The sequence below is a fragment of the Marmota monax genome, unplaced genomic scaffold (assembly GCF_021218885.2).
Source record: "Marmota monax isolate L192 unplaced genomic scaffold, Marmota_monax_Labrador192_F-V1.1 WCK01_AAM20220418_F8-fsc00014, whole genome shotgun sequence".
Lineage (NCBI taxonomy): Eukaryota > Metazoa > Chordata > Mammalia > Rodentia > Sciuridae > Marmota > Marmota monax.
The window spans coordinates 12,822,988-12,837,112 of NW_026695222.1; the positions used below are offsets into that span (position 1 = coordinate 12,822,988).

Here is a 14,125-nt window from a genome sequence, read left to right on the forward strand (position 1 = left end):
TGGCAGCTCAATTCACAATAGCTAAGCTATGGAACCAACCTAGGTGCATATCAACAGAAGAATGGATGAAGAAAATGTGGTACATATGTGCAATGCTGAGTAATGTTCCACTGTGTATGTGGTATGTATATACATGTGCAGCCATAAAGAAAAATCAAATTATGGCATTGCTGGTAAATGGATGGACCTGAGAGACTATCAGGCTAAGTGAAGTAAGCCATTCCCCAAAAAACAAATGCCAAATGTTCTCTTTGATATGTGGATGCTAACACACAACAAGGGGGGATAGGAAGAACAGAAGTTCATTGGAGTGGACAAAGAGGAATGAAAGGAGGGGAGTGGGTGGGAATAGGATAGACAGTAGAATGAACTGGACATAACTCTCCTATGTTTGTGTATGAATACATGACCAGTGAAGCACATTATATATGTACAACCCCAAGAAAGGGACCCTAATTAGAATGTTATACTCCATGAATATTTAATATGTCAAAATACACTCTACTGTCATGTATATCTAAAAAGAACAAATTTTTAAAAGAAAGAAGTTGAAGGAAAACGAGGATTCCCACTAACAGTGCAAATATCCCCTCTAATATTGCAGTGAGAGCCTGGCCCGCTCCATTAGCATAGCACAAGTTGGTTCTTTAGCTCTTTCAAAATTGACCAGGTAATTGAAAGATTTATGGAAACAAATGGACAAAGAACAGCTAAGACATTTAATTTTTTTTTTTTACTTTTCACCTTTTATTGGTGCATTACACATAATGGTGGAATTTGTTGTTACATATTCATAGCGCACACAACATAACAATATAATTTGGACACTATCACTCCCCAGCACTTCCACCCGCCCTCCGCAACCCCCACCCCCTGCTCCCCATTCTCTACTGACCGCCCTTTGATGCCAAGATCATTTTGAAGAACAAAATTATAGAAGTTAAATTTCTGAATACTGAGATTTATCAGAAAGTTATAGTGATTAGGAAGATGTGCTTCTGATGCAAAGATCAGTAAACCAAGAGAACAAAATAGTCTGAAAACAGGACTAGTCCTTCATGATTACGTGAGACCAGAAGCACATGGAGTAGAAGGAGAAAGAGTGATTTTTTCAATAAATGGTTCTTTGTCAGTTGAGTTACAGCAACTGTCTCCTTGAATGACAGGCACCCATCTAGCCTATTTGTTCCATGTCGGTATAGAAGAACACTTATATCCTTCACCCAGTAATACCAATGTTCAGAGTTCATATCTATGCTAGAGTCACCTTTTTAATATATCTTCCTTGAACTTTTTCCTACTACCCTGCCCAACACCTAATTCAGATACAAAGGGCTTGCTTCCCTGGGCTCCTTCCGCCATCGTGTGGCCAGACTATGGAACAACACCCTTGGGAAGGCGTCTTACCAGGCTGATATCCAGGCAGTTTCCATAGCGTCGCGCTGGGTGGTCATCATGCTGGGTGGTCATCATGCTGGGATGGCCCTTACTACTCATAACTCACACCAGCATCAAACTGAAGGAGCGACAATACAGAACACACACTTCACACACGGACCAGCACCAGTGACTGATGGCTGTAGGTCCTGTTGAAGTTACAGTCTACAGACCACAGCTTGGAATTGTAGGCTAAGGCTGAAGTCTGTGGGCCTGATGGCAATATAAATGGACAGCTGTTACTTTCTTTTTAGGTATCTTGACCATTAAACTTAATATTTTATTTTGTTTCAGTTAAAATGACGGCTTATAATTGTATTCCTCCTTTTAAAAATAACTGTCTCACTCTCATGGAATTTTATACTGTCAATTATCTCAAATATGGAGAAGAGGCTTCAGAAATCCTTTTACCTACTTGTCTCTAATACTTCAGACCTACTGATTGGGTGGTTTAAATTTAAATAAAATGGAAAATTTCAAATATTCCCACAGACAGAAATCAATATTACCCAAATATTAAATAAAGTGACTTGAAATGTTACCTACCATTGGAAGAAATTGTTAATTAATCAAACCGAACCTGATTATGCTTAAATTGCATCCTTAAGATTCCAAATGCCCTTTTTTTCTTTTGTACCACTGAGCCACATCCCCAGCCCTTGTTTTATGTTTTATTTGGAGACAGGGTCTCACTAAGTCCTTAGGGCTGCATGAAGTTGGTGAGGCTGGTCTCAAACTTGCAATCCTCCTGCCTCACTCTCCTGAGTTGCTGGGATTATAAGTGTGTGCCACTGTGCCCAGCATCCATTATCTTTTATAGCTGTCAGGGCCTGGTTTAATAAAACTAAAAATAGATGTAAAGATAAGGAAGAAATATCCAAGCCTAAACAGTGGGAGTGGTTTCTCCAAAAATACAAATTATATTGTCCCATTAAAATGAGTCCATCCTGTTTATAAATTAAGAATCCACAGCTTAAGGTCCCTACAAGAGTTAAATGACTCACATCTTTTAGTATAACTACTGTTAACTTGAGTTGATTTTCCTTGTGCACAATGAGCTTTACCATTATGGAGAATTTTTTAAAATATTTTTTTAGTTGTCGATGGACTGTTATTTATTTATATGCAGTTCTGAGGATTGAACCCAATGCCTCACACATTCTAGGCAAGTGCTCCACCACTGAGCCACAACCCCAGCCCCGCCCCCCTTATGGAGAATTTTTACTGAGGGAACAAACTAAGGTCATGGCTGAACTGAGAGAGACATTAACTCTTACATTAGGAGGGCTCAGAAACAAGGCTACACGTATTAACTCTTCTGATTTAGAAATGCTGACAGACCGTGCTTTGAAGCAATTGCAGAAACATATAATTCATATAAAATCAAAATTAGAATTAAATTGGGGGATAATTTGGAACTAAATACCTAAAAATTTTGTTGTAACAAAATATAGATGAAAAATTGCCATAAGCCCTCACCTCTGTACACTAAGGAGAAGTAGCCATTGGACAGGTACAGGATACACTCACTAGTACCAAACCATGGGATGGAACCTAGTTATGGGAAAAATTCAGTACTGGGCATGGAACCATCTATGGAAAAGTTAAAGGCAGTTTTACCTATATAAGGGATGACTCCACTGTAGCTGTGCAATCTGAACACTGGTGTTACAGACTGAAACTCCTGGTGACTGAACCCATATAGCAAACTTGACTGAAGGATGGAAGTGTTCTCCCATACCCACATGGAGCAGATAGGCTAGAGGGTGCCTGTCATTCAGGAGACAGGTGCACAGGTGCTGCGACTCACCTGATGAAGGACCGTTATTGAGAAACCCCTGTTGTGCCCCTGGTCCCCCACTGTGCTCCTTGACTCCTGTAAGCATGAAGAGCTAGTTCTGTTTCCAGACTCCCTTTTTTTCTGATTTATTGATCTTTGTATCAGAAGCACATCTTCCTAATCAATAGGGTTTGCTAATAAATCTCAGTATTGACAAATGTAACGTCTATAATTTTGTTCTTCCAAATGGTCTTGGCTCTTCTTCACCCACTTGTTTCCATAAACCCTTGAGCTAGCGTGTCCATCTCCCCTTCACTGGAGAATCAGCTCTGCTTGCTAATGGCACGGGCCAGGCCCTCTGCTGCGATATTAGTGGGACTCCTTGTTGAAAGGGAGCACCCAGTTCCTTTAATATCTATAACCGTCACCACAAACTTTTGGCATTTAATTTGCAGCATGTGTGGTGAGCTCTTGCCTTTTCTCAATTAGCTATTTGCTATAACTGGTTTTTGAAATTTCTAGGTTTGTCTGTATCATTTGAGGCCACCATAGGAGTCTTTTCATCTGTTCAGGTAGAGAGTTACATTGTTCGATTTTATGGTATAATATCATCTTCGCAGTGTTCTATAATGTATGTTAGCTTAATCTTATTCATTAGTGTTTACTGATATCATCTATCAAAATGGCGTTTTAGAATCTCCCACTTGAATTGTAGGTCCATCTATTCCTTTGTTTATTTCTGACACACTCTCTCTCTCTCTCTCTCTCTCTCTCTCTCTCTATATATATATATATATATATATATATATATATATATATATATATATATTCTATGCTCTGTTGTTAGGTATAAAAATATACTTAGAAACATATTTTTGTAATTAGTTAAACATTTTATCACAATGAATTGATCCATTTGTGGGGGGAACTGAATCCAGAGGTGTTTTATCCCTGAGCTATAACCCCAGAACGGTTTATTTTTCATCTTGAGCCAGGGTCTTACTAAGTTGGCCAGGAACTTGTGCTCCTCCTGCCTCAGGCTCCCAAAGAGCTGGGATTACAAGCAGGCAGGTCTAGAGGTGTGGTGAGCCACTTCTGCCGTTTCTGCAGACTATGGTCGCCATTACAAGATGGCGCTGGCTCAGCTGTGGTCTGTGACAAACAACTCCTTATTTGGGAGAGTTGGCGCATGGTTTTTCACCACCCTATGAGAAAGCTCCACGTGGCAGCTTCGCATTGGAGCTTGAGATGCTTTATTAAGGCTGGGAGGGGCATCCGAGAAGGAGAAGAAGAAATATCAAGGGCCTGAATAAACTGCTGAAAGAAGATTCCTGAGTTGCGTCTTCCTTGCGGGCAAGGGGTCGCGACAAGTGGTGCCGAAACCCGGGAACCAGAACTTTCAGCAGTCAGGGGTGGTGCACCGGTTAGTCCCAGGTAAGTGGGATCCGCGATCAAAGCGGGGTTAGTCCCAGGTAAGTGGGATCCGCGACCAAAGCGGGGCAGCTCCTCTGTAAAGAAAGAGAGAGCATTACATTTTATTGCAGCTGCACTGTGTACTTTCGCTTTTGTTTTCTGTGTTTCTTTTGTTGTTGTGACGACAGGGATGCTCCCCTGTAAAAGGAAGAGAGCGGGGACTTTTGTACTTTCACTTTCTTTATAGCTCTAAAAACATTATGGGCGTTGCTTCTTCAAGCCCTATTTTGTTGGCCCTAGATGTGTTGTTACATTCAAAAGGACTTAAGATAAAGCAGAGTACTTTGCAGATGTTTTTAAGAGAAGCTGATATAGCGGCTCCTTGGTTTGCTTTTTCAGGGAGTCTTATGGTTCCCAGCTGGGACAAATTAGGGAAAGATCTAAATTTCGCTCATGAGCAAGGTACCTTGCAGGGTGGCATTATACCACTTTGGAAGTTAGTTAGAGGATGTATAACAGATGGTAAATGCCAGGAAGCTGTGAGTGAGGGTCAAGCTATTCTTGAGCAACTGCATGAGGAAAAATCTGAAGGATCATGTAGTGAAGTGGCAGAGAGTATTAAAAGTAACAGTAGTGAGAAGGCAAAAGAGCCTGAAGATAAAAATAGGAGAAGGCTCTACCCAGACTTGACCGAATTAAAAACGCCTGAGAACACAAGCGACTCAGAGAGTTCTGAGGACCTTGATATATTGTTACAACAACTACATAAGATAAAAATGAAAAAGAAGAAAAAGGAGACACAGGGCACGCAGGCCTACTGTAAGAAGGGGAAGGGAGTTAACATCGGTCAACAAAACTCTGAGGAGGAGGAGGTAGAATATCTAGAAGAAGATATGGTGCCGATTGCCCCACCTCCGTATGTGGGGGGGAGCCAAGGTTCCGGGAGATCTTTTCATGCACAAGTTTGGAGGACAGTTAATACAGATATGGGACTTGCATACCCTGTATTTCAGGACAATAACAGGGAAAGATATCATGAGCCTTTAGACTTTAAGATAATTAAAACCTTGGCAGAATCTGTCCGCACTTATGGCATAGATGCCGCTTTCACTCTCACTCAGGTGGAGGGACTTACTAGATTTTGCATGACTCCCTCAGATTGGGCTAGTCTAGTCCGCGCTTGTGTTTCCCCAGGGAAATATTAGGAGTCCAAAGTTGGCTGTTTAATGTTTCTGGCAGTACCCAAGACTCAGAGCGAGGTAGGAGGCTTAAAATTTCTACAAATAATTCACAATTATCTAATGCTACATTACCCTCTGCAACAGTCTGTCTCCAATCTCCGTTCCTGTTTCTTTTGGCTAATGATACATTACAGGGGATGCTTAATTGCTCTAATATTACCTGTTATTTGTCTGAGTGTTGGAATGGATCCTGGCCTATGGCAGTGGTTATGAAAATTCCAACTTTTGTCCCGATCCCGGTTACTGCAGATCCAGAGTCATTTCCTATTGTTGAACTGATTAGAGCCCATAGAGATTTTGGAATTACGGCAGCTATAGTGACAGCTATGGCGGTATCTGCTGCTGCAGCAGTTACAGCTGGAGTAGCCATGGCCAGCCAGGTTCAAACTGCTGCCACTATTAATCAGGTTATTCAACAAACATCCACCATACTTAAATCTCAAAGTAAAATTAATCAACACATTTTATCTGGGATTCTGGCTGCTAATCAAAGGATAGATCTACTTCAAGCTCAAGTTGAGGAATTGTCTGATCTAGTACATTTGGGTTGTATTGATCAACGTGCACATTTATGTATAACCTCTGTCAGATTTTATGATTCCAGAAATGCCTCCCGCATCATCGGGGAGTATCTATCCGGAACCTGGTCCATGGAAGCAGAAAACTTGATCCAGTCTCAACTAACTCAGATTGCTGTTTTGAACAGTACCCGTGTCGATCCCGTGACTTTGGGTCAGTTCACCGATTGGATATCTTCTGCTTTTTCCTTCTTCAAAGAGTGGGTGGGGGTAGGCATTTTTGGTGCAATGTGTTGCTTCGGTATGTTTCTCTGTTTGTGGTTTCTCTGTTGCCTTAAGGCCCGCAGTGCTCACGATAAGGCTATGATCATACAAGCTCTTGCAGCTTTAGAAAATGGCAACTCGCCTCAAGTCTGGCTTGCGCATCTTAAACAGTAAACCTTTGACATGGTCGTTACACCCCAAGTTATTATAACATTGCACTGGGATCGACATGACTTTCCTTGTTATTATCTTAGTGTTGGAAAGCCCTTGCACTCTGCGGTCTTACTGCCATTGCACGCAGATGGGTTTCCACACTAGTGCTTTTCTATCGCCTTAAAGTCCGTGCCTTTCTTTCAGGGTGCTGTCAACTTGTTTGTCGTTATAAACAGCCACAGTTCAGCCTCAGCTATCCCCCTTCGTCCACCATCGTCACGATACAGGATGCGAGGCAAGGCACTACACTTGAGTGATCCTTGACGTGGACCTCAAGGAGAGCATGTCCTATTGCATGCGGGTTAGACGCGTCCACGCCCCGCCCCACAAAAAAAGGCGTCGGCTGATATGGCCTCAGGTCTAGGGAAGGGCCCTCCTTAGGACTGAGCCATACTATGCAGCCACTTCTGCACAGTGGGATAGGACCTCTACTCTCGCCTGTATTGTTTTAAGAAAACAGAAAGGGGGAACTGTGGTGAGCCGCTTCTGCCGTTTCTGCAGACTATGGTCGCCATTACAAGATGGCGCTGGCTCAGCTGTGGTCTGTGACAAACAACTCCTTATTTGGGAGAGTTGGCGCATGGTTTTTCACCACCCTATGAGAAAGCTCCACGTGGCAGCTTTGCATTGGGGCTTGAGATGCTTTATTAAGGCTGGGAGGGGCATCCGAGAAGGAGAAAAAAAAAATATCAAGGGCCTGAATAAACTGCTGAAAGAAGATTCCTGAGTTGCGTCTTCCTTGCGGACAAGGGGTCGCGACAGAGAGGCACACCAGGTCTAGAGGCAATGATGCTTTTTCTCTGAAAGTCTATTTTGTCTGGTATTAAATAAAGTAAAGAAAATGGTGTAAGCTGATGGGTATGTTAATTACCTTGATTATGGTAATCATTCCACTATATATATATATGTGTGTGTGTGTGTGTGTGTGTGTGTTTCAAAACATCAATTCATGCAACTTAAATATATATTTTGCTAATTACACCTTAGTAAAGCTGAAAAAATAGATTTCATCATTATTATTCAAAAAATCCATTTGTCTTTTTTGTGTGAAACACAAATGGAATAATGGACAGTTTGGGGGTGATTTACTTTTTAACTGATACATAAAAACATACAAATTGTCCATATTGATGGGTACCATGTGAAGTTCCCATAATGTATATACCATGTTTAAATCAGGGTGAACATATCTGACTTCTCAAACTTCAACATTTCCTTCTGGTGAAAACATTCAAAATCCTTTCTTCTTTTTGAAATATATAGATTATTGTTAAAGAAAAACAGTAAAGGGCTGGGGTAATCATGCTCAAGCCCCAGCACCAAATAAAAATAAAATAAAGGTATTGTGTCCACCTACAACTGAAAAATAAATGTTTAAAGAACAAAGAAAAACATTAAAAATAATCCACTGCCCCTGTTCTCCTGTGGGGAAGGAGTCAGGAAGAACCTCCCACACCTTCAGCTGCGCCAGGCACTGTTGAGACAGAGAAGCCAACAGGTGGGAACAAGAACTGGGGGCAGAAGAAAGGCAGGAAAGCAACGTGGGAAATGACCTGTGTCCACCTCTATGCTAAATAACGGCATGTACAGCAGTTACAGATAGAGCGGTAGAAGGGGAGGTTCGGGAAGGAATAGTGCTGACTCTCCCAAGGTCATGCAGCTCCTGAGAACATGGGAGGGAACAGATCTATCTGAAATCTCGAGCAGAGTCTGTTTTCTTCACAAAGATGGGGTGTAAAATGATACGGTTGTGTCCATATTTTCTTCATGGCCATCATTAATTCAAAGGAGTCCAACATTTGGATTAGATAACAAACTGCTGGGGTCATTTCACTTGATTAGTTCTTGGGAGGAGTGGAAAGGATCCATGATCCCTTTCTGACTTTCTGATCTTTGAGACGAGATAGAAGAGACTGGTGTAATAGATACGACAACCAATCGCAATCACTACTCATCGTGGAAGGGAAGGTTGATTTCACAGGACACCTCGACGGCATCTTCATGAGAATAGTTTTATCACCCTGAATAGTATCTGCTTTTCTAACAGACTGCATAGGAGGAGGGAATGTTTTACTGCTGTTGAGATTTGTTTCACTCACAGTGAGTAGGATGTGTATCTCAAGGAACAATACTGGGATACCAATGATTACTAAGAGTGGGAGGGAGACACAAGTTTAAAATTTATAACACAGTAGAAAAAAAGAGAGAGATTTTAACAAATAAAATATAGGGCAGGTAATTTCATCAGCATTGCATGTGTTCAGAAAGAGGGCAGCTGAGTCTCACCCTGAGAATCAATTTCTGCCATTAGTCTTCTTCCAGCCTCCCAGACAGCACAAGTTTTGGCCACTCTTGCTACCCACAGTTTTCCCCGATGTCCACTGGATCAGAGTGCTCAGCATTGGGTGCTTCCAGAAAAGCCTCAGACTCTCTATCTCACGCTGCACATGGGGGTGCACTTCCTGGAAGCCTTCCCCCAGCTGCTGGAACTGCTGGCAATTCCCAGAGGGAATCGTACTAAAAGAGGCTGCTTATGGGAGGAGAGAAAGAAAGAAAGAAAATTTTTTTAAAAAATAGCAGATAAAGATGCTATTATCAGCCAGGTGCAGTGGTGTGTGCCAGTAATCCCAGCAACTCGGGAGGCTGAGGCAGGAGGATCACAAGTTCAAGGCAGCCTCGCCAACTTAGTGAGGCCCTAAGTAACTTAGCAAGACCCTGTCTCAAAATTAAAAAACAAAAATTGGGCTGGGAATGTGGCTCAGTGGTAAAGCACCTCTGGGTTTCAATCCCCAGTCAAGAAAGAAAGGAAGGAAGGAAGGAAGAAATTATTATCAGAAGAATTTAAAAATAAAAGAAAAAGACTGCCAGATTCATGTGTCAGCCTTGCCCCAGGAGTAACCCTGTACCCAGTGTCTGCTCAAAGAAGGGGTGTGAAGTCTGCCTCCTTGCTTCCACTGGGGAGAACCCCAAACTAGCTGAGGCTTCTGCTGCAATTGGACTCCAATTTCACTTCTCCCTCTGCCCAATCCTGCTTCCTGTGTGCACTGTGGATGCTGGATGATCCTCCCTGTGCAGATCTCAGCCTGTTTTCAGAGACATATCTCTTGGGAAAACGTCTCAGTGGTTCAGAAGGTCAAGAAGCAGCTGTCAGAGAAATGTTCTCAAAGCCCAAAGGCAATGGCAAAGGTCAAGGTGATCAATCAGACAAAGTGGAGAGGAGGGAATAGCCAGGGCATCGGGAGAGGCAAGGAGGGGGTCCTCCAGAACTGGGCCGTGGCACACACCACTGAGATGCTTCACTCTTCCAAGTGTTTGGCCAAACTCCTTTGGCTGAATTATATGGTAGGATCTTGTGGGTTGCTAATGGATTCACCAGGCTGTGTTGGGGGATATGTCTCAAGTATGGGTTTATTTCCTGATGAGAAAATTGTTAGCAGAAAGTGACTATATAGTTACAGGAGAAGGATGGGAAATTGCAATGTAAATTTTTAGGAACAGACAAGAGAAGTCTAAAGCAAGGTCAACAGGGACACTGAATGCTCTCCCACTGGGAGCTTCAGGAGTTGGTTCAGTTGTAGCCGGTGTAGAAGTTGTTAGAAAACTTTGGCATTTTAGTGGCAAGGGAGTCAAGGGGATGGCGAGTCTGCAGCTGTCCACGTAACTTTTTTTTTTTTCTGTACCAGGGATTGAACTCCGGGGCACTCGACCACTGAGCCACATCCCCAGCTTTATTTAGAGACAGGGTCTTACTGAGTTGCTGAGTGCCTCGCTGTTGCTGAGGCTGGCTTTGAACTTGAGATCCTCCTGCCTCAGCCTCCTGAGCCTCTGGGATTGCAGGGGTGCGCCACTGCGTTGCTGTGCCCAGCTGTCCAGCTAATTTTAAGAGGCTACTGGGAACTTCCTTGAACTGCCATCACTAAGATGTGGGATATTTCTCCCTGTGCCTAAGAGAAGAATGCAAATTAAGAACAAGATGTTGTTAAATAGATAAAGCACACACTTTCTGACAGTGGGAGGCAGATATCTGAAATAGACCATCCTGGGCCAGACGCCATAATTAGAATTAGCTCTTGGGGAGGCACCTCCCTGTGAAGTTCAGATCAAAATCGAGTGAGGAAATTATGTGAAATTCACGGCCAGGTGTATCCAATGGCATGTCCGCCCGTGTCCGCTGGAGGGCTTGTGATTGTGAAGAAGCCCGGATATATTTCTTTAGAACTTTGAAATAATTTTGCTCAAGACTCTCTGCCACCAGGATTCCTCTTCTCCAGGAGTGGAGAAGTTTAACCACTAATACCTCCTGGGAAAGGCAGGAAAGCATTGTTGGGGGCCAGCTACCTTCAAGAGATGAGAGTATTATGGAAGTCCTTCTGCACACAGCGACTGCACCTGTCTGTCCATGAGGGCATGATGCCACCCTTCTGAAGTACACAGAGTCAACCCGACATTTAGCTGGACCACAGTTTACACGTTCAGAGATCTATCTAAGTAGCTACAAAGGGCCTCTCAATGGAGGTATGGGCCTCTTTCTTCACCTGGACACACTAAAATGAAACTGCTTTTATAATACTGTTGAGTGACACTGAAAGATTCTGAAAAACACTCGGCAAGAATAATTATTACTAAAATGGTCTTTCCTTGTTTCTCTGTGAGTTACATAATCTGTTGATGGCTGTAACTTCTCTAGCTTGGATTAATTAATTTTAATTAATTTGAAGATCAAAATAGTTTGTATCAATAAGAATACATAAGATAAATATCTCTAATCTTTGCCATAATGTCGAATTGTTCTGAAGATCACAGAACAACAATGAGTTTTAGAAAATATATTTGCACTAACTTAAAAGGATAATGAAACCACAGTTCATATACAACACTTTGATAGAGAAACAAGGACATCATATCATATTATGTTCATATGATATAAATGGTGAAACTAACAATCCGTGTCAATGAAGTATTGCCTGGAGTTTACAAGAACCAAATTTATAAAACACCATATATTTAAATTATGACTCAGTTGAAGAGCTATGTTTATATTTACATGTTTCTGCTATAATTACTAGGAATGTGTAAGGAAGGGTAAGGGATTTTTAACTATTTTATAAAACAATAAATAAAAGCCATAGACCCATTAAAAATCTCATATTTATATTTTTACTTCCCACTGAGGTAAATTCAGAGAGTACGTGCAGACTTTAGCTCAAAACTTCATCAAAAAATAGAAATGAAATGTCTCCCCTGCATGGGAGTATTAATGAGAACATGATATAACTACAAAAGTTCTTTCTCAACCAAATAATATCAGAAACTTTACAGAGGAGTTAATAAGCCCTTTTTATGGTTACTCTATAAGCCTAGAGATCATTTGCATCTCTTTTCTTCCTCTTATTGTACTCAGCAGGAACTCTAAGGTCATTTAATTAAAATTAGATTTTCTCTTTTGTCATCCAAAATATATTTTTTTAAAATTTTTGGCTGGAAATGGGAAGTCTGAACAATTCTCTAACTATAAGCAAATAAGATGCTGGAAGTCTCAGACTAATAGTCAACTATTCTGTTTTTATACTCATCCCATGTAGTGTCACACTGGTGAATGCCTTTTATAATTGTAATATTTTTAAGTGGAAAGTATTCATAATAGAAAACAGGAATACAATTAAAATGACTTTTAAGATCTTTGTGAATTTGACAGGTTCTTTATACATTTGTTACTTACGTACATTTTATTTTACTCCCCAAAGAGTATAACATCCCTTCTTCTAATCTTTTGGGGTGTCATTTTCAGCTTACTGCATCACCTATATAATTTTTTTAATTGTATATATTTACACAGTACCCTGTGATGTCTTGATACATTATACTGAAAGAGTATAATAAGATTTCAAAGATTTTTTTAATTCAGTACTTTAATTTCTTCACTTGCAACGAATCTTTTCAAGGAGAAAGATTATATCTCTGAAGCTTATTGAATTTGCATAGTATGTTACAAAATTTGATTCCTGGCTCAGTTCCTCAAGTGCTTGCCACTTCCTAGGCTGGAGAGTTATTTCAATCCCTTTCTTCCAAGAAAAAGAAAGAAAAATAAACTGTTCAGAGAACACACCGGCTGCTCTGAGCTCAGGAATAGAAACTCGACCTCTAGGGGGCAGCAGTTCCCTGACACGGAGCTTGGGTGGTACTTGGAGGCTTTAGTCTCTGGGATCTTTTTGCAGGTCAATACTTGTTCCCAAAGAGTGGAGGCACATTCTGACAGAGGAAGAAATCTCATCTGCCTTGAAGCAGATAAAATTCGAGACTCTTCAACAGTCCAACCCCAAACAGTCATTACAAGAGGACAAAAACAGGTTCCCTTCTCTGACGCCATTACCAGGGCTTCCCAAGTAAAACTCCACCCATACACCTGTGAACGTGCATCAGGCAAAAGCTGCAAATTCACAATCAAAAACTACAACAGTTTAAAAAACAAAAACAAAAAAAAAACCTCAATAACTGTAGATTCCTGGGGAAATTGCTCTTTAGAAGTGTTTGTAAATCCCAAAAGGGAAATAAAACTTACCTCTCTCAACAGCTCAGATTTCTCAGCTCCAAATTCTCTGCTTGGTTTAGCCAGTCTACTGGACAGCATTGTTTAAGAGTTAAAGTCTCTCAACACTTCGTTGAAATAAAAACCAGAAAAATCATCTTATTTGTTTCCTCCATTCGTATGGAAAAATAGAGAAATGCCAATAATTTTCTTCCTCTATAAACAAAGAAAAAAAACATCAGATTTATATCATTGAGAAAACATTTGTCATTTCAGACATTAGGAAGCCAGCTTCTGAAATTTAATGGAATCGAAACAAAAGGACTCAGGAGCCAGCTCCAAGGGCATATACTATCCAAAGCTATGACAATTTGAGCATCAAAAAAGAATATTGATGCTTTGGGTACCAACCAAACTAAAGAAAATCGACTGCAACTTGTCTCTGCCTCTGATTAAAATCCTTAACTCTGGACAAAATACAAGAAGCTGCTGCCTGAGAAACAGAGAAGTGTTAAAAATAGTGTTAGGAATGAAAGCCAAAATCTAAACGATGCCTTTAGAAGGATTTTTCTCAGGATATTTTCCCCCTTTTATCCCCCGGCTTTGATTTAGAGGCAGCCGCAATACAAATTGGACAGGCAACTGGGGACTTCCACTTTTTCTCTGCTCCTGCCCAACCCCAAAGCAGCCCCAGGTGTGAGGCTGCAGGGCAGCTGTGGTAACAAAGGTGCAC

The 14,125-nt window shown here is 41.3% G+C and overlaps 1 protein-coding gene across 1 annotated transcript; it reads left to right on the forward strand.

Moving 5' to 3' along the window:
* Positions 1 to 4,657: 4,657 nt before the first annotated feature.
* Positions 4,658 to 7,196, forward strand: LOC131423788 (endogenous retrovirus group K member 113 Gag polyprotein-like). The gene is made up of 2 exons (XM_058575577.1): positions 4,658 to 6,603; positions 7,011 to 7,196. Exon 1 carries the CDS (start codon positions 4,891 to 4,893, stop codon positions 5,833 to 5,835), a length of 945 nt encoding a protein of 314 aa, XP_058431560.1. The 5' UTR covers positions 4,658 to 4,890; the 3' UTR covers positions 5,836 to 6,603; positions 7,011 to 7,196.
* The last annotated feature ends 6,929 nt before the right edge of the window (positions 7,197 to 14,125 follow it).

Excerpts from the sequence above, each read along its gene's own strand:
- LOC131423788 (XM_058575577.1), top strand. The coding sequence starts at position 4,891 with ATGGGCGTTGCTTCTTCAAGCCCTATTTTGTTGGCCCTAGATGTGTTG.